The following is a 19,349-nucleotide window of genomic DNA, read 5'->3' as shown; positions in this document are numbered from 1 at the left end:
TATCAATGCAGTACAGCTAGATTTCCAAAGGACATCTACCTTCATTTCACATGACATTTTGACTATGGAATTATAAGAATCTGCATTGCATACATAAAATATATTAAAGTCTAGTTGGTAGGCTTCAACATATACTTGTAGTAAAGGAACACTAATTTAATGGGTGTCTCTTTATTGTCTCCCACAAGGATCTGTTCTTACATTTTACTAGTTAACATTAATCAGTGACCTGAAAAAAAAATAAAAAAGCATTACCAATAACATTTGCAAACGACCAAAAGTTTGGGAGACAAGTTACTAATGCATCCTGATCTATGTAAATCAGTAAACTTGACACAGACAACAAAAAATGCAGTTAAACACGCACACGAATTCAAACTCTCAGGAACCAAAAATGCTGCACATATAGGATCTTGGAATCCATCATGGGTTCCAATTACTGACTTGGTAATTATAATGGATAAGCACTGAAGGTAATACTGTGGAGATGCTTGGAGAATCATGTGATTTTGAGTTGGACTGTGTCTTGAGAAACTTCTGCTCAAGTGGCACTAAAACTGGACTTCTGTCTCTACTCTGCATTCCTAAAATATGTCTCCTATTTCAAAACAAATGAAGTTCTCATGACACCACGGCTTCTACAATGCTTGGGAATATCTTAAAAAATGGATAAACTTTCAAAATGGTATGGAATTTTGTTTATCTGTAACAAGTTCTTATATCTTGTCAGCACAGTCAGTCACATAGACACTTAGGCTACTTAAGCACAAAGCGTGCCACCTAGGAACTGTCCATTAGAGTACTCTAGGCTATAAATCTAGACTAAGTAATTTTACACTTCCAAGTCCTTGACTGGCTGCAGTTTGAAATGCTAATGGTGCTATCTCTAAGGTATTAGTTGTGAAAGCCTCAGTATGATGTTACAAACTCAATGAGGCCTCTGCAGACATAAAAGTTCAAATCAAGCAGATCAGCGTTTAGAGCACTTATCAGAGAAGTGGGCATTATAGCGTCAATTTCAACACAAGAGGGTAAGAAAATACATCTTACACACACACAGGAGAGTGACTTAGTCACTGAATACAATGTTTCCTGAGCTGGACTCTATTGGATCTGGCTGCACTGGAGTGAACTTTTTTAATAGCAGCCTGTATGGGGCTGTGCCTTGGATTTGCAGCTAATTTGGATTTGCTCTTCCTGTTTTCTCTCCTGGTTCACTCTCCCTCAGAGTGGGGAGGAGTGACCAAGTAGCTGTGTGGGTGGTTGGCCGCTGATCAGGGTCAATCCACCACTAGGAGCAGCAAACATATAAAAAGTTCTTTCAAAATACAGCATTTTAACATTTGACAGTTATTTTTAAAAACATGTATTCCCATCTTCTCAGAGGAAAAGTTGATCCAGAATCTACCTCTTCAGTTAGTGTGATCAGTGATACCATGTAAAATAAGAACCACTGCCATGTTTCCCTCCTTGGCTCATAGTAAGAGTACCCCAAGATAAAACATTTTTAATGTTGAAATAATTTCCTTTCAGTTGTCTAAAGCACTTTTCCATAATAAATAAATGAATGAATCACCTGTCTCTACAGTTGAGGTGCAATCAACCACCATTTCAAAATGAGTTAGGATTAAGTTAAAATGTTTTGGTTTGTTTCCTTCATTTAACTCTGACACATATTCGGATCCCTCTTCTCCGCTCCTAATTAGCAGAGAAGCAGAACTCCTTGCTACATACAGAACTTAAATGCTCTGAAAAAAATCAAAGTTGCAGAAATCAAGGGGAAAACACCTGTACTTGCAGGTGTGCACCATCCCTCCCCTCTTTTTCTTTAAAATGTGTGCTTTTGCCTATTGCTCCTCCTGATTACAGTATGGAGAACATCCTTTTCCCTTTATTCTAAGTAACAATGGCCCTTGTCACCACAAAGATAATAGCAGCATAAAGCAAGTTTCCTTGAGACTAAAATTCAAATATGCATTACCATGAAGAAATTCTCTACAAAAATTTTACATTTTTAGAGTGTATCCCTGAAATCCTTCTACATAAAAATAAGGTAAACTGAGGAAATATTAATCTATTAATAAGATGTACAGGCTTTTCCTCAGGTTACCAGTTTTATAAGCCTCTTTCCTCATATACATGCACATTTTGCTCCTCATATACGTGTACATTTGCACTGAAATTGTGTAATAATTATAACCAAAACTTCTTCCTAGAGAAATCAGTGGCAAATATTCAATGGACATCAGTGGAATCAGGTTGGAAATTAATTTTATTCTTAGATTAAAATAATCTAGAATACTAAAAGGCCAATTATGATCTAATTGCAATGACTACAAAGCCTTTTTCAAATTCTTTGCCTGTCTGAAAACTAAGCTTACTGGTCAGCTCAGACATTTTATTTGTTTTAATCTAAAGAAAATGCACTTCTCAGTGACTGAGGGCAGGATTACCAATTCTATATGGTTCAGAGTTGCTTACACCTAGTTGTTCAAATTACCAAAATGTAGTGGATTATGTTAAATACATGAAAAGAACAGTACTGAAGTGATTTGGCAATACATGTGTGCTTTTTCAAAAAGCACTACCTTCTGAAAACAATGAATAGCCAACAGAAACTCTTACAAGTATAAATCTAGATTCTGAGATATAGGCACGGGGGAGGGGATTGTGGGAAAGAGTAGGAGACTATGTACAGAAAGGTACAGGCTGTAATCATTACGGTATGGGATAATGAGACCTGGAGTCAGAGACAGAGCCAGTTAGAAGATTCCAATAGGATATTTCTCTATTTGGAAAGTGTTAATTCAGTGAAAGCAAATGATTCTATAAAAATCTTTTCATTTCAATGAATGAAAATTTAAATTTCTCTCCAAAACAGGGCAGCCCAATTCTGTTTCATGGCAGTTCCCAGCTACCTGCATGCTCTGGCTACAAAACGAAACCTGCCTACCAAGAAGTGAAGCACACATAATGTTTATTCTAAATATGATCTATAATTTTTTGTTTTAATTTCCGTTTCAGAAAATATTGCGTATTCTGAATTTTAAGTTAGCATTTGTTATAGGCTAGAAAATTTAAGATAGCATCCTTCAGAGTTAGTTTGTACTAGTATAAGGAGGCTGGAAACACCAAAAAGCCAGTAGCCTTTTACATCAGAAGTCTTTGTGTGATGGAGACACAGAAATAGTTCCTTTCTTTTTCTGCATTGCATGTTATTTTCCTGCACGTATTATGATAAAAGAGCTGTCCAAGCTTCTAAATTAAAGCACATACAAATCAGCACTCTAAAATTATTCATTATAAAAGAGAGAGGAAAAAAATCCAGGTGACGTTTACCATAGTGTAATCCAGTAGAGCAAATGAGTAATTAAAGCAAAACAAATAAAATACTTTAAAATAAATCCTAATTCTTACATGGAGAAATACAATGAAATTTCAACAATCAGCTAACTGTCTACTTACCTTTATCTTCTACCTATAAAATGAGAAAATAATTACAAATTAGAAAGCCAAGCTAATCAGATATTTCAGCACTCCAGTTAATTTAAGAAAGAGACTGACAACTAACTTTTACCTGTCATTTTAAAGTAGCACATCCAAACTTCTGCCCCTTTTTTCCAGTGGGCTGCAGCCTGTCTTTGTTTAACCCACTCATCAGTTTTCATAATCCCTTGATATCTACAGTTCCAAGGCTCTTTAGCTTCCCCCTAGCCTAACCCACTACACAGACCCTTACAAGGTTCATAAATGTCTGCTTTATCAGTAGAAAGCCTGTCTTTATTGTGAGATAAGCACATCATGCCTCATCTTGTAAGGCACTGGGCACTGCTGTGATGTGAACTATCCCCAGAAACTGTACTGCCTAAGTGTGTGGCTAGTTCTTGACCTCCATAATTCAAGAGCTTAAAGTTAAGCATGTTCACATGCTTTTTTGGGATCAAGCAAGAGTATTCTGCACCTTACAAGATCATCCCACAGAGTCAGGCATATGGCTAAATTTCAGTCAATAGCTCCTATTGACTTCATTAAAGCTAAATCATAGTTCTCAATAGAGATCTATTACTGGAATTTTGATGAGAATTTTATTATTCACATGTCCTCAAGATACGAACTATAAAAAGCAGTGATGCGACTTTGCATATTTGTGGTACCACCACATTTCTGCTCCACACTTCACAGAGAACAACACAGCTATGACAAAAGTGGAACACATTATTTCACATATATTTTGACTAAGTAGAAAAGTCACAAGCAAGTGTGACAAGGACAATGAGTTTTCAAACATGGCTATATTCTAAATTGCCTTGTAGAAGGACATTAAGATGTTCACTGCATGAAGGAATACAATTATAACATGCTGGTTGGTTTCTGAAACAATCAGAATACTCCAAAATTCACCACTGAATTAATTTCTAGAAAAATTGCTGGATAAAAATGTTAATTAACCTAGCTATCAGCTTCTTTTCTTCCATAATGTTTATTTATTTATTTATTTTGCATGGGCTGTCACATGAATTAAATCATTTTAGGTACAAAGTGGTATTCTAATTAAGGAGACCACCGGAAAATGTCACAACATCCTTTTAGAAAACTTGCTGTTTTCTTCAGTCACAGGGGCCAACATCTATGTCACAAGAAAGAGAATAAGTGCAGTATAAAATCCACATGAAACTGAAAAGCAAACAAAACCAGTAGGAAATAATGGGCTTTGCAATCTAAGGGTAAAATGCATTACAGGCATCATCTGCTGGTGAGAGGACAAATACTGACTTAAAATACTGCATGTAAACTGAAAAAGGGGGCTGAATTTGACTGAGGGGATTATTCTATCCTGAGTTTCTCTTCCTGTACAATCAGTATCCACAGCACAGGATACTTTGGATGTTCCTGGACAACTGAACAAGTACAATAATATTAAGCTACTCTTTCAATTAAACATTTTTCTTGCCTCCTTACATAATCAAAACTATCCATAAAAAACCAAGATTTAATGACAGCTCTTGCTGTCTTACACCGGTATAGTTCCATCCACTCCAGATTCCACTGTGCTGTGTCCAGTGAGATTCACTTCAAATAAAACTGTCTGGAGCATCTGCAGCTGATTTTGATTAGACAACATCAAAAGTCTGAAAACATGTCGCTTTCCTCAGTCATTTGTCCCAGTGGTTAATCACTGTCACGAGTAAAAATGTTTGTCTTTTTTCTAATTGGAATTTGTTGGTTTACCAGCAATCAGTGCCTGTTGTGCATTTAACCATTAGGATACAGAGTCCTGTAGTTCCCAGTCTCTTTGTTTCCTTGAAGGAAATGATTTTTTTTGATATTTTTTGATAAATCAAGCTGTATCTCTTTTTGAAAAAACAGACAGATTAAGCAGGTTTAGATTCCTGTTAACAGGCACCTTTTCAGACCTCAAATAATTTAGAGTTTCATCCCTATCTCTATTCAAGATTTTAATATTATTTTTTAAATGTTGAATCAGAATCAAATAAAGAACAGCAAACTTAATACTAATAATCCTTAGATTGAGGTGAAGTTTCCAGTCTCTCAAGGCTGACATTAGCTTTTTGTATTTTGGGTTGGGATTTTTGATGCAGTTCATCTATAACCATACAGCGTATTTAGGACTTCTTTCACAGGCACAATTCTCACAACACAATCTTCACACACAATATGTAAGTTGCACATGTGTTTTATTCCTGTATTTGTGGTTGATATTTGACTGTATTGGCATGTATTTTCTTAGACTGTGCCTAGCTTACCAAGAGATCTGAATCTTCCCTTTTCTCCCAATTTCACAAATCTGCATCTCTTGACAGCAATTATGTTTGTATGTCATTGATAAACACAATGACACATTAGACCCTTTGTCAAGCTCTGTGCATAATCTTATTTGATGGTCAAACTTTACTTGCTGAGATCAGTGTACTGATTTTAAATCTATGGGACATCTGTTTTTCTGGACAGTGCATTTGTAATACAAATATTCTGTAACACTAATTCAGTGCCATAAGAGAAATCTAAGATATTTCATCTGCATTGTTATCTGTAGCTACCAAGTTTGCATTTTCATCAAGGAATAAAATCAGGCTTGTTTGAGAAGACCTATTTTTCACACTGATTGGTTTTAACTTAATTACAACTTTTCGTCAGCTGCAGTCTGAATCACCATCTTATTTTTTTTCTGGGGATTGCTGTCTTGGTAGTCAGAGCTGTCTGGCATAGCTCATTTGTCTTTTACATTTGGGTTTTTGGCATAACTCAAGACTCTCCATTTTTGGTTGTTTCATAATAAATTGATATAAATATTCATTGCCTCATTCAACTTCACAACATCAGTTTTGCACATTACTGTCCCCGTGCCACTTTTCCTATATCCTTATCCTGCCCTTTGCAGGATGCCAGCATTGGAGGACAACATCAAGGCATGGTTAGGGTCATATGTTTAGTAGAGTATTGTTCATCTCTTTCTGAGGTCAGTGACAGATCCATAAGGAAATTCTGGAAAACCTTCCTGTTATTGTTGCAAATTCACTTTCAGGTTGGCACTGTGTGGAAAGGAGAAGGAATTCTGGCTCGGAGTGCCTGACACTGCCACCATGTCACTTGGTATGTCCAGACTGAGCTGTCAGATATTGGTGTCCTGGTCAAACCTGACGGGGAACAAAGAATGTTCCACCTGAAAGAGGAAGGTTAAGCCTATTTACAAGGGAATGCAGTGAGACCTGAGGACCACAATTGTAGTGCCTTGAGGGTGGAAGGGAACAAGAAAGGACAAAGTGATACCCAGGCTGCCAGGGCTGCTACCTGGAACATTCATTCTTCTTAAAATCCTGTACACCTTTGTTCCAGTGGAGTAACTGTCATAGCTCAGCACTTTGCTTCATATAGATGAGAGCTGTAGTTTGTAATCTGATCCTGAATGAGATTATCCTTCCAGGGAAATATGGCCTGGTAAATAAGGGCATCCTCCAAAGGAATGTTTTTGACCTGCTACTAAAACCCATTCTGAAAGTTCAATAGAAGTGGATATTTACTCTCCAGGCTTTCAAGTCATCGTACAGTTTTCCAATGGTCATAATACCGCATTCCTTGACAGTACTATCAATATTCAGTTTCACATATTTTCTGGTTGGCAAGAGACTGAGATTTACATATGTGGAGCTTGCAGTCAGAGAAATACATTCTCATTAGGAGTATCACTAATTTTCGATATCCAACACGAACTTCTACATGTCCAATTTCCATTTGCTAAAGCCTCTTCACAACACCAGGTGGGTAAGAAAGGCTTATATAAATAAGCTTGAAATATTTTCTCACTTCCTGAAAATTAATTACAAATTTATCTTCTATATTCTATTCCACATAGGAAAAGACATCCAATGTTCAATGTAGCCTGGTTAGACATTTTAATCAAGTATTTATGAACACTTATTCAGATTTCAAATAGCTGTCACTTCAGCAATATACATGCCTGGTTCTTATTGTAGTTTGCCAGGATGAAGTTTGTTTAAATAAATGTTTGGGAAATTACTACCTTGAACAAATCCATCTGTATCCACAGATGAATAAGGATGAAAGTTGCTGGTCAAAACACTGACTGCATTTAAGAAAATGAAGGTTTGCTCCTCAAACTATTCTCAAAGAGAAACAAGTGTTAAGTTCAGTGGGGAACTTGTATGAGAAGAACTACATTCAGCCGCCTTCAAGTTGGAAAAAAAAATTATGTATCTGAACATCCTCTAATACCTATGCAAATGCAACAAGAATACAGTTTGTTCTCACAGACTTTCACACTACTTTCAATTAACTATGAGATACACCTAGCTGTGGCTTTCACAACTCCTGTGGATTTTTACAGCTTGCTGTAAAATTACAGCTTGCTTTACAGTTAGCTCCATAACCTGAAAAGACAACATCTGATAGCCATGCTGAGCCCCATTCAGGATCCACTGGACCACCAACTAACTTCCATGAGCATTGGATCAAGAGCCTTACAGCTATACTTGCCCACTGCACCAGCATGGGACATGAATTTCTCTGCTTTGTCTACCAGAACTAACCAAACGCCTACCCTTACAACATCACTATCAAATTTCGAAGGGACCTATAAATCATTGTTGGCTGCTAGTATAATTCAAATATCCTTTAAGAAATTATTTTTTTTATAAAATATTCAAGAGAGATTATGAATGAGAATTGTTCAAACAAAGGACCATGGCACTGTATAACAAACAATATGACTTTTCAGTAAAGTGAAATATCTGTCTCACTGTTTTTTGGTAGACGCAAGCCACCTAGGCAATGGCTCAGCACAAGAGGAAAGGACAGCTTGTGATGCACAGCACTTTTCATTAAAAAGCACCCCACCTGTCACAAAATGCTATTAACACAGCCTGGCTCTGTATGTTGTACAGCAGACTATAGGTTAGATAATGGAAAATTAAGGGAAATCTTAAATATTGTGTATTGATTTCTTTTTCGTGTGTGTTACTCATTTTCTTGTTAAACTTACAAAAGAAGAAGAAACTCTTGATTTAGTCTTGAGCCATATACAGTGTTAAGACCTAACTATCCGAAAAGTAGTCTTTAATTGTGACTGTACTTTAGTGATACTTGGATGGAAAAAAGTTGCATGTGAAATAAAAAACCACTAACAGTAATATTTAATTTAAAGTAAAATAAATTATATAAAAATGAGAAAGTTAATTTCAAGGACATTAAAAGGTGCAGCCAAAAGAGTGAAATACTAAAAAATCACACGGAGACTAAGTAGAAATATATGAGAGCCTGAGAGCCAAAGTTCCAAAAGGATCACAAAAGCTGGCACGATAAAGTAGAAATGTAAATTTCCTAATGCTATAAATATTTTTTTAAAAAAGTAAAATAAATAAAAATAAAATGAATACTTCAAAAAATCTAAGTTGTGTTCTAATGAGGGAAAGAGAACAGAGTATACCTTGACAATTGAAATACAAAACCACAATAAAACAAGATGAAACAATTCTAAGACATAAAGGCATAGAATCTAATAACCCACCATTCTTCAAATATTCAAGAAATGGGAAACTTGCCTGATATTCAGTGATAACCAATTATATAAAAAGAGCACTCAGGGAAGATAAAACCACAACAAAAAAGTTAAATTAAATCTCTCAGTCTGCACAGCCTGTGAAGGTTCTCATACAAAGGTCATTTCTTATGTAGGATAGAACTGAACCATTGTCTCAGAGTAACAGTACAATGTATTTTAAAACAAATCCGTAAGGTGGAATTTAACAAATTGCCAATACCAGCTAATTTTCTGTTGTGGCATGCACCAGGTAAAATGTCCTTAGCACCAAAACAAGCCATAAAGTGCAAAAAAAGTAATTTTATATTTTCACTTATCAGTTTTCATTTTTAACTGAATTTATAGAGAGTACAGAGGCAGAGTACAGAGGCATAGTGGGTAATCCAGTGAACAACAGACATGATATTTCTGCAGACTTTGGATATTCCTGCACAAAGCTAACTGGTAGGAACAATAACTAAACAGTAGTAAGACACAAATAAATAAATATGCCATATCAAGGAAAAACAAACATATCTTTTCTGAGAAAATATATACCTCAGAAGCTAATTAGACTTCTTTGTTTGAACAGGTAACTGTATGAATGATACTATCACTATAGAATACTTAGAATTTAGGAAAGCTTTTGATGAGGGTTCTTATTAAAAGCTCTGACAGAAATAGAGGTAATATGGGATATGACAGAAGGTCCTGGATTACTAATTGGCTAACGGATAGAAGCCAAAGTGTAGAAAATAAATTTGGTGTTGGTAAATTAAAAGTATTACACAGGCAGAAAACTCTGTGTGTAATGGACTCAGAAACAAGCCTTACCATTTAAGGAGAAGGTTTCATGCTAATTTTCATGTATTTTCTGATGACAGCCATTCAATGCATGGTGGTAGCTAAAAAGGTAATAGACTACTGGAAGTTGAGTTTAACCATGGTGTACCCCTATCCTGAAGACTGAATATTGCTCTGTTTGCCCACATTTCATATTGGAATTAGAAGTACAAAGCAATGACCAAAATACTTCTTACACGCCATCCATCTACTCTGTGAGTTATTCTAACTGGGACGGGATTTTAGCAAATGGACCTCTTCCTCTTAGTGTTTCTTCCCTGGCAAAGAACTAAGACTGACATAAACTCAGTTGACTTCAGTGACTTTATGGTACTCTAGGGCCCACGAATAGCTGCTTGTGGGCACTCCTTTGGACTGGACAGGAACTGGGACCACAGCCCAACAGACAGTAATGGCTACAATGGCTTCAAGGATCACAAGACTCCTGCCACCCCTCTGAACAACCAACTTTGCGCTGGAAAATCAGATCTAGAAATTGTTCTTTAAGATGCACGTTAATAGTAATAATAGCAATATTAGTGTTTAAGAAAAGATATAGTCTGAAAAATACACCAGCAAACCTGAGCTGGTTACCCACTGGATGGCATTTGTCCCTTGCACACCTTGCTCCAACCACCTCTGATGACATCCCTTAGCATTCCTTAGCTATCCACAGGGGAAGGGACAGTTTCTTCAGGTGCAATGCAATTGTAGCTCATGTCCAACCAGTTCCTGACCCTCCAGTTCAGGCTGCCAGCATTGGTGTTAATTACTGCCATCTGTGACAGTGGCTTATTCTGTGGACACACATGAAGATCCACTGAAATTCTCGCTTCGTTTCACATGGGTCAGCGAAGTAGTAATGACTTTGATCAGTATTTTTCTGGGCTGCATGTGGCAGGTGCAATGCTTCCGGTCTCCCACTACAGTTACCAGCTCACTGATGCATCAGACCCCTGAAACATCTTTCTCAGTGAGTGACACTATTTCTAGTTATATGATTTTACTCCACATAGCTCTTTGTTTTCTATCTGAGAAACCTCACTGCAAGCACCATCATGTTATGAACCACACGTTCAAAGGAATAATTTGGAGGCATTTTCACATAGCTTTTTGAGAAAGTCAGTTTTGTTTAATATTTTTAAAAGAAACTCACAGGACTTAACTAGAATTTTGGGGTATAAAAATCTGACAGCAAGAACATAATGCTGAAAAAAATAGAAGTGAAGCACAAATGAACCCATGATGCTGACTGATAAATATCAACTCTAGCAGTATTGCTGAGAAGGCAGGCACAGGAGTTTGATGAGCCTTTTGAGATTATTTAACTCATACAGCTGTAGTTGAAAAGCTATATTCTTTGTGCATTTAGGCGTACTGAGAAAGAATATATTTTCAAGCAGGAATTTCTTTTGGTCTCTACAGTGTTTGTCATCAGAAATAATTTTGTCAATGTCAATCTATGTAAATGATTCTCCCAGCACCTTCTAATTAATACAATTTATGCATCCAGTGAAGGGAATATTCTGGTTTTCACTTGTTTTGAAACTAATTTCTGTTCCCTTTGGGACATATACCTTTCCTTTTTTTCATGTCACAAAGCCTCTGAAGATGGTTAGTGAAACTAGTTAAATGCAGAAAAAACAGATAAAAATATGCACTTGCGAACACATATCTCAGCACAATTCATATCACTTCATCAGATTAACCTTTAAGAGCATTTTGGTAATTGTTGGTACCTATAGAAATACTGTACACTTTGAAATTTCAAACATTTGAGCTGGAATTCCTGTTCTTTGTTGTCTGACAATAATTTTATCAAAAAGTATTAATCATTGAGAATTAATAATAGAACATAGTTAGAAATACCTTGTGAGAAATTAAACACTATTGTATGGAAATTATTCCTTTGAGCTGTTTGATGAATATAGCCCCACATACCCTAAACAGAAGTATTATCTTCCAGAACGCCTAAAGCTACTTCAGTGGGTTCTACTGGAAGAATTTACTTCTGGTGAAATTTTGATAAAGTGCAGGACTCACTCCCTTCCATCTTCTTTCCAACATATATAACCATGTTTATGAGTTTCCTGTACGTTACTACAATAGACAGTGTGCAGCAGTCAGGTTCTCAAAAATCATTGTGAAGATAATGTTCTTACCATCTACTTTGATCTGAAAGTTGTGCCATCTGCTTCATCATAGTTCATTTTAAACCTTACACTCAAGAAAAAGAAACAGCCTGGCAATACAAATCTGAGAAAATTTTATCAAGACCAGAAACATCTCACTGTTCTCTAATTAATTTCTAAACAATCCAAATTTGGTGCAATTAACTTAATTATTCAATTTCCATAGTTGCTACTGCAAAGTCTGCATGTTAATCTGTTGGAAGGGAAACTTCATTTATATTGGAGTATTTGTACATTGAAGTGTAAGCACAGCCCATAAATTGTAAAGAGCACTCAAACATCTATTCTACAGGTTTAGATTTTGTTTTCGCAGAATCAAAAATCTCACGTACATTTTAAAAGGCTAACTGACATGTAACGATTTAAATGAAAAGCCAGGCTCAGACACTAAGTATTTCTATTTGCTTATTCAGAAGTGATGTACTTAGAAGATGACAAAAAGACTTCTTACACCGTTATCTCTCGGGCTCCATGCATAAGGGGAACATCTAAACATGAGAGATTTGGTGCAGACTTCTTGTTCATCACTAGCCAGGGTGCAGGTGTCTTTTGGGTTTTGGAAGTCAGTGTAACCGACAGTAATCTCACAACCATTCTGCATTTTCTGGTGGCAACCCTATTAACTTCTGCACCTTCAGCATGAAAGCAGCACAGCAGTGGTGCCCGCTATCTCTTGTCATGTTCCTGGGGCAGCCCAAGAGCTCTTCTCCAGGCGAGGAAAAAAGTGTTCCCTGTAATTCTTCAGAGTTACCAAATAACCAGTGGCTGCCTGATCAAGTTGAGAATAATCCTGGACTCTGAGGTTATTTTGATGAAGACCAGAATATCTCACTTAAAAAGTAACCCTTAGCAAGTGTAGCTCCTTCTGCTCTTATCATGATCAGGATTGTGTCCGATTTAGCACACATGCTTTTTGATGCCTTTGATTTCCACAGGAAGCTTTGGCTCAGAGTTAAGTATCCATTTAAGTGTATTTCAAGATAAGAATGACTCCCAAGCCTAAGAGCTGAGATTTAGACACGCCCAGAACTCCAACACTGAATTACCTTTGAAGAAAACTTAAAAAAATAATAGCCTCCAAAATGCCTTGTAGCTACTATACAGTCAACAGCCTTCCACCTGCAGATGCACAGATTTCTTACATCATTTAATGACTGCTGCCCACTCTGGAAAAAATTCAGTCTCATGATGGGCAACTGTGCACAACTGAGATACATAATAAAATAATCAAACTTAGTAACCCCCCTTTTTTGTTCTTTAATGTGGAGTTGTATGTGTCAATTTTAATCTAAAAGGAGCAATGTGGGCCTTTGAAAACAGATTTTATTCACTAACTCAGAAGTTTTTACCCAAATGTAGTGTTTATACTTCTTAATAAAGAAACCACTGTGCAAAAAGCCCCAACAGGTCTGACATCTTTATGCAACTTCATGTACTAGAGTGTAAAGACTGAATGTAGTTAAAAGTCACCACTACTAATTAATGAATTATTAATGATTATTAACACATGAAGAATAAACCTTCATGTCAAATGCAAACTGCTTAAAGACATCATCCTACATGGGTGACTTCTTCATGTCCATCATCATGGCATGTGTAGGCTTCATGTTAACATGGCTCAAAAATTGTGTGGTATTTATTTCTGATTACAATTAAAGCTGTAATTGTGTACACTGGTATGGTTTTGGGCATTCAAATAACTTCAGCTAGACTGTAGGAGTAGAGGAAGTGTAAACAAGGAGTTGGATGGTTCAGCCTGGGAAAGAGCTCATCTCTCTGGGCTATTTCCCTGACGCTGCTCTGGATCAGTGAGGACTGAGGACCGTGGCTTGCTGACAGAGGCGGTCAGTCAGCTCAGTGGTCTCATTGCATCCCCTTGTGGCTGGGCCTTATGAGAGCTGAGCACTGTCCATCCCCATGAGAACCAGAGGTTGGGTGGGAACCAAGCAGCTTTGCTGCTCTGGAGAGGGAACCAGCTTGGATCTGGAGTACCCAGAGGGCAAAAGAATTAACTTCTCCACAGTGTTAACCTATGCATTTCCTAGAAACATGCCCCTTTCTCATAGTCCCCGCTGAAGAGCTTCTCCAACCTGTGATACCCTAGAATTCCTCCCAGCACATTTTGCAGCCCACCATAAAGACAGTGTAGAGGCCTATGAGTAATTGTGGAGGAGGAATGTTTCTGACTACACTTTATCCCTGTATTTCCAAACACAGCATGGATGGAGCAATTCCTCTTCACAGAGACTATTATTCAGAGTAGCTTTGTGTTGTCTGCAAAGAATGATCTCACCTTTAACAAACCAGCAAGCAGATATCTCACAGTGAATGCATGGGATTTGAAACAACAGAAATGTAACAATTTACACTGACTTTCATGAATACTAATCTCACTTTAAATAGAAAAAAAAAGACTTTGGAATCTACCCAATGGCATTTCGGTGGGAGTTAATAACTTGTCTGTCTGGAAAGAAAAGCAGAAGTTGAAGTTTGCTACATATTTCCAGTGAAAGTTATAGCTTGACTCTAACAACAAAGGAATGGAAGATACAGATTAATAATAATAATAGCAAATATTAATCTAAGCTTCATTATCTGCAAAATCCTTGTGACTTTTCCTAAAAGGAGAGCACTGCCTTGTGGGCTTATGCCTATTTTTGAAAGTATCACTTCAAAGTCTAAAAATATCTTGCAACAATTATTTTTCATCAGTCAGTAACATTCATAAAAATAGGGATCTAATTAAAATTTCTCAGAAGCAATGATTGAAATTGCTACTTATAATAATCTTTTTTTAAAATGAACCTTCAGAAGGTGTTGTCTTTTCCCGAAGAGGTAAGGCCCACTAATTTTAAGGAGAGTGGGAGAGAGAGGGAGCCTGCCCCTTGAAGCAGCTCCTCAGGCACAGCATAGCTTCCCGAAGTGCCTTGAAGGGAGAAATGGCTATTTACATCAACAAAGAATTTACCCGTTTCATGTTTATTTGTCATCCTGGCCTTCCACAAGATCTAATCCTATCTGTCAAGGATAGAGGATCTTGATAGCTCATTTCCGACTCTTGGTAACGGTTTGTTTTCTCCTCTGAACAGGGCATAAATGAACTCCAAATGTCAGGTCATTGCTTCAGCTCTTACTTCTCCCCCATCCCCCCTCAAACTGCAGCACTTTCTGGTTTACGTCTTCAGATCAATCCAATTCCCCTTTGAATGTTGTAAATATGCAACTCCTCCTGGAGATTCTTTTATTTATTCATCACAATATATTTTCCTATCTCTTTTCACTTAGTCATCTCTGTGAGAATGAAAGGTGTGGAGTCAGCTCAGTAACCAGAGGGAATCATAAATCAAATCCATACAAGAGATACACTCAGATAAACAGAATAGTTGCAAAGCTACAGCAATAATGTGGTCAAGTTTGCAATTTTGTATACTTAAAAATCCCATTTTGAGGGCCACAACTGGACCACAAAAATATCACAATAATATATCACAAGAGTTCCTTTTCTATCAGATGCAATTTCTTCTGCAATTTATGTTGGCCCACCTAGCCTGGCTATACACCAACAGCTCCTTTTTAAAATACCCTTATTATTGATATTTGTCTTTTGATATTTAAAATTAAGAAAAACTGTTGACTATGAATATATTGTACAGAGCAATGTTTTTTACTATTGCTCAACCTGCACGTAAACATTCTTGCCCGAACTTCCTGACAGGCTGCCCGCCTTTTCCCACGGGTCCTGATTTTGCAGGGGTTACCTGGACTGCAGAGGGATTTCAGATTTCTCTCCTCAGTGTTCGCAGTCCCAGGAAATCAGTCTCACGCAGCAAAGCCAGCAGCTAGTCCAGGAGTCCCTGCTGAGCCCTGACTCCGTTTTGCCGTAATTCCCGCGATGGTAGCAGCCGAGCAGGACTCACCAGCCCCAGGAACAGCCCCCGGACCCGCCGCGGCTGTCCGCCCCAGATGCAGCTGCTCACATCTGTTAACTTTTATTTAGAAACACGCGAACCACTCTGTGTGAATCGGGTAGGGGACAGGGACGGGATCGCCGGGGAGATGCCCGATCCCTTGCGGCCTTTCCTGCGTCGCCGGACTGCACCCCCGCACCCACACACTTCTCCCCGTTCCCCTCACGGTCTCCGCGGGTGACAGCACCCGGCGCTGTGTCGGGGAGGAGCCTCCCCTCGCGGGGTCCCGGCGAGTGACCCATCCCCGGCGCGTCCTTGCGGAGCCGCCGCGGAGGGCGCAGTGCCCTGGGGCCGGCCCGAGGGGGGGGGAAAGGGGCTGCCCCATACCCACCTTCCGTGTGGACGGCGGAAACGTAGGTCCAGTTGTAACGCTTGACGATGTCAAGCATGGCCCTGGCTTGCAGCGTGTCGGAGGGGACCACCCTGAGGAAGTACTTGTACAGCGTTTTGTCGCTCAGGTCGATGCTGGTGGCGGAGTAAGCGATCTGGGGGATGTCGAAGAGCTGGAGCAGATTTTGGACCTGGATAGCAACTGAGCTGGAGCCTGGGCCAATGACCCCCGCGATGGGCTTTTTCACTCTGGTCTGGGGCTGGGGCTGCGACTCGGAAACGCAGCGGGTACCTCCGTCCTTGTCGTCCCTGATGGAGATGAGGGAGTCCCGTATGAACTCGATGCTCTGCTCCAGGGCTACGGAGGAGTGCCAGCAGGAGTCTCGGATCTCGCTGCCCAGGGTGATGTTAGGTAGCAGGACAGGGTCGGCGTTAATTTTATCCAAAGTGTGAAACATGGCTTCGACTCTCTGGATGCCGTATTGCTCTCGGATTTCCCCGCACTTCCTCTCGGGCACTTTCTCAGCTGGCGGCTGGTGATGGACAGAGAAGAGGGCCCCGATGATGACATCGCCGTCCATCCGAGCCACCGACCTCTGTGAGGAGGCTACAGAGAAAAGCACCTTCCTCCCGGCACTCCTGGGCAGCACGTCCATCTCCAGGAGCAGAGCAGGGAAAAAGACCAGCAGTACGCCAAACATTTTGTTGCACGATGTCATCCAGACCCAGGTTACGAATTTCATGGGCTCCTCTTGCCTGCACATGTTTTAAGGACATGTAGGAAATGGCATCTGCTTCTCCCCGACGATGCCCAAGTTGCTCCAAATACCATCACAGCAAAGCCTCACAGTATCACTCTCGAAGGTGCCAAGACAGCCGTCATCCTAGTGATTTTTAATCTGGTGGCATAGAAATAAGGGATAAAACGGGCTAACTGGGAAATCGATGTCAAACCAGAGCTTGACAAAGCGACCCCTCACAGTTTGAGATGACCGCTTTCACAAACACCCAGGGCAATTAGCTTCGGTAAGCCTCTGAAAAGGAAGTTTCGAGAAGGATTAAAATATGTATTTATTAGCCTTGATATACGATCGTGCATACTCACATATGTTGAGTTTCTACAATTCTTTTTGCATCTATTTTTCAAGAAAAGGAGGCTACTTCCTGCACCTCCAGAAAGTACACACTCCCCACCCTCCGCCCCCGGGAAGTTTTGAAAGTTTCAGGAGGTAGGCAGTTCTTTGGGGAAGAGCCCCAGCCCAGCGCCAGCGGCCTTACCCCTAAAAGCAGAGTGACAAGCTCTTTTCCCTTCTCTTTCTGACTACCTGAAGGCATCTTTCTCAATTTAGAAATTTCCTTTCTCAATACATAATGGGGGTAAAAAGAGAAAGCGAACAAACTGCTTTGCCAGCCACGGGAAATGTCATTTAAAGGTCAGCGAAGGGAGGAAGAAAGGAACCACTTTACAGTTTAGATTAACTTTTTCATGTGCAGGGGGCAAAACTGTAGTTCAGCCAGGGACACACACACGAAAGCAGGTGAAAATACATTTTAGTTACTAAGGCAACTGCGAGCAAAGTCCTGATGTGCCTTACGGGCACACCTGCCGTGCAGACAGGCTTCGGGCAGGGAGCGGCGGTGAGCCCGGCGGCAGGGCTTGGTGGCTTGAAATGCCGTGACAGGGAGGGAAGATGCCGCCGCCGCCGCCGCCCGAGAGCAGGGAGCGCGGCCGGGCCATGTCCCTGTTGCACGACGAGCCATCAGCACCCGGGACAGAGCCCGGCACCCGGGGCAGCTGCGGGACCGTGGGCCCTGGCCCCACTGGGCCCCTGTCCCGCTGTCTCCCCGTCCCGTCGTCTCCACCCCCGCTGGCCCCCTGTCTCGAAGTCCCGGCACCCCGCTGCCTCAGTGTTCCAATGTCCCAGTGTCCTGCTGTCCCGGTCCCGCCACCGCTGGCTCGGCCGCCCTCCAGCACCTCGTGGCGCTTCCCCAAAACTTCTGCCCCCCGCCCTGCGCTGCCGCCGCGGTGTCCCCGCATGCACACCCGCGCACACGCTCGCTCACACACACACTCGCTCACACGCACACTGGCTCGCACACACCCCCCGAGGCGCGGCGACCCGCCGCGGCACGCACCGCCGCGGGCTGGCCGCCTCTCCCCGTCCCTCCCCGGCGCAGGGCGGGAGTGCCGGGGCCGGCGGTAGGTGCGGGAGGCTGGAGATGGTCCCGAGGAAGGCGATGCTCCGAGGGGAGCCGCCGTCTTGGCTGTATGTCCGCACCCGCAGACAGGCAGAGCCGCCTGAAGCCGGCTTCCACGGGCAGCCCTGCAGCCCGGCTCCCCGGTGCCTCTTGCCAGCCCTGCCTGCCGCACAGGCAGCCCCTCGGCTGGGCCCCCGCTCCGTTTGGAGGGTCACCCCTGAGACGTACCTGGCCGGGTGAGGCAGTGGCTCCCTGCCTGCTGGGAGCGGGCATTGGCGGCTCTCCTGCCGCCCCGAGCTGGCGCGCTGGCGACGGGGCTACGGCTGTGGGCTGGGCGCGGGTGCCCTCTGTCTTCAGCACCACTCTACCGCAAGGAAAAAAACAGGTCATCCCGGGCTCATCCATTATCTCATACAGAAGGATCAGTCATTTTCTCCCCCTCCTTAATTTCGTCGGCTATTGTCTTGTAAACGAGTAAGGAAGCATCACCTGGAGCACGCTGTGGCTGCAGGCCGGGTGTTGGCTCTCACCTCCCGCGGCTCTCAATTCATTATCTTCTTGCCTCAATTAGCAAGAGTGAGAGTTAAACCAAGAGGCTCCTGCTCAAAGGGGACCCAGACCACGCTCGGGAGACCCGAGACAGTGAAATGTGCCGATCTGCCTCAAGGGCAGGGTTTCGCTATTAAAATAAATATTTCTAGTGAGGGAAAAAAAAAAAAAAAGAAAAAAAAGATACTGCAACAAGATAAATCACCTGTAAGG

The 19,349-nt window shown here is 41.0% G+C and overlaps 1 protein-coding gene across 6 annotated transcripts in view; it reads right to left on the bottom strand.

Moving 5' to 3' along the window:
• The window catches only part of GRM1 (glutamate metabotropic receptor 1), a 186,027-nt gene extending 166,896 nt beyond the window's left edge, over positions 1 to 19,131 (bottom strand). For 2 of the 6 annotated variants that reach the window (XM_027687559.1, XM_027687549.1), the window contains exons 1-2: positions 18,816 to 19,131; positions 16,390 to 17,287 (exon numbers count right to left, since the gene is read on the bottom strand). In XM_027687559.1, coding sequence (XP_027543360.1) covers positions 16,390 to 17,152 — 763 coding nt within the window. In that variant the 5' untranslated portion in view covers positions 17,153 to 17,287; positions 18,816 to 19,131. Of the gene's footprint in view, positions 1 to 16,389; positions 17,288 to 18,524; positions 18,545 to 18,815 lie in introns of those variants that run through there. The other 4 variants (XM_027687542.1, XM_027687569.1, XM_027687524.1 and 1 more) reach the window with 3 other exon arrangements.
• Positions 19,132 to 19,349: the final 218 nt, after the last annotated feature.

This window comes from Neopelma chrysocephalum, unplaced genomic scaffold (genome assembly GCF_003984885.1).
Source record: "Neopelma chrysocephalum unplaced genomic scaffold, ASM398488v2 Primary Assembly neopelma1_23, whole genome shotgun sequence".
Classification (NCBI taxonomy): domain Eukaryota; kingdom Metazoa; phylum Chordata; class Aves; order Passeriformes; family Pipridae; genus Neopelma; species Neopelma chrysocephalum.
This window is presented reverse-complemented; position numbering and strand designations above follow the sequence as displayed.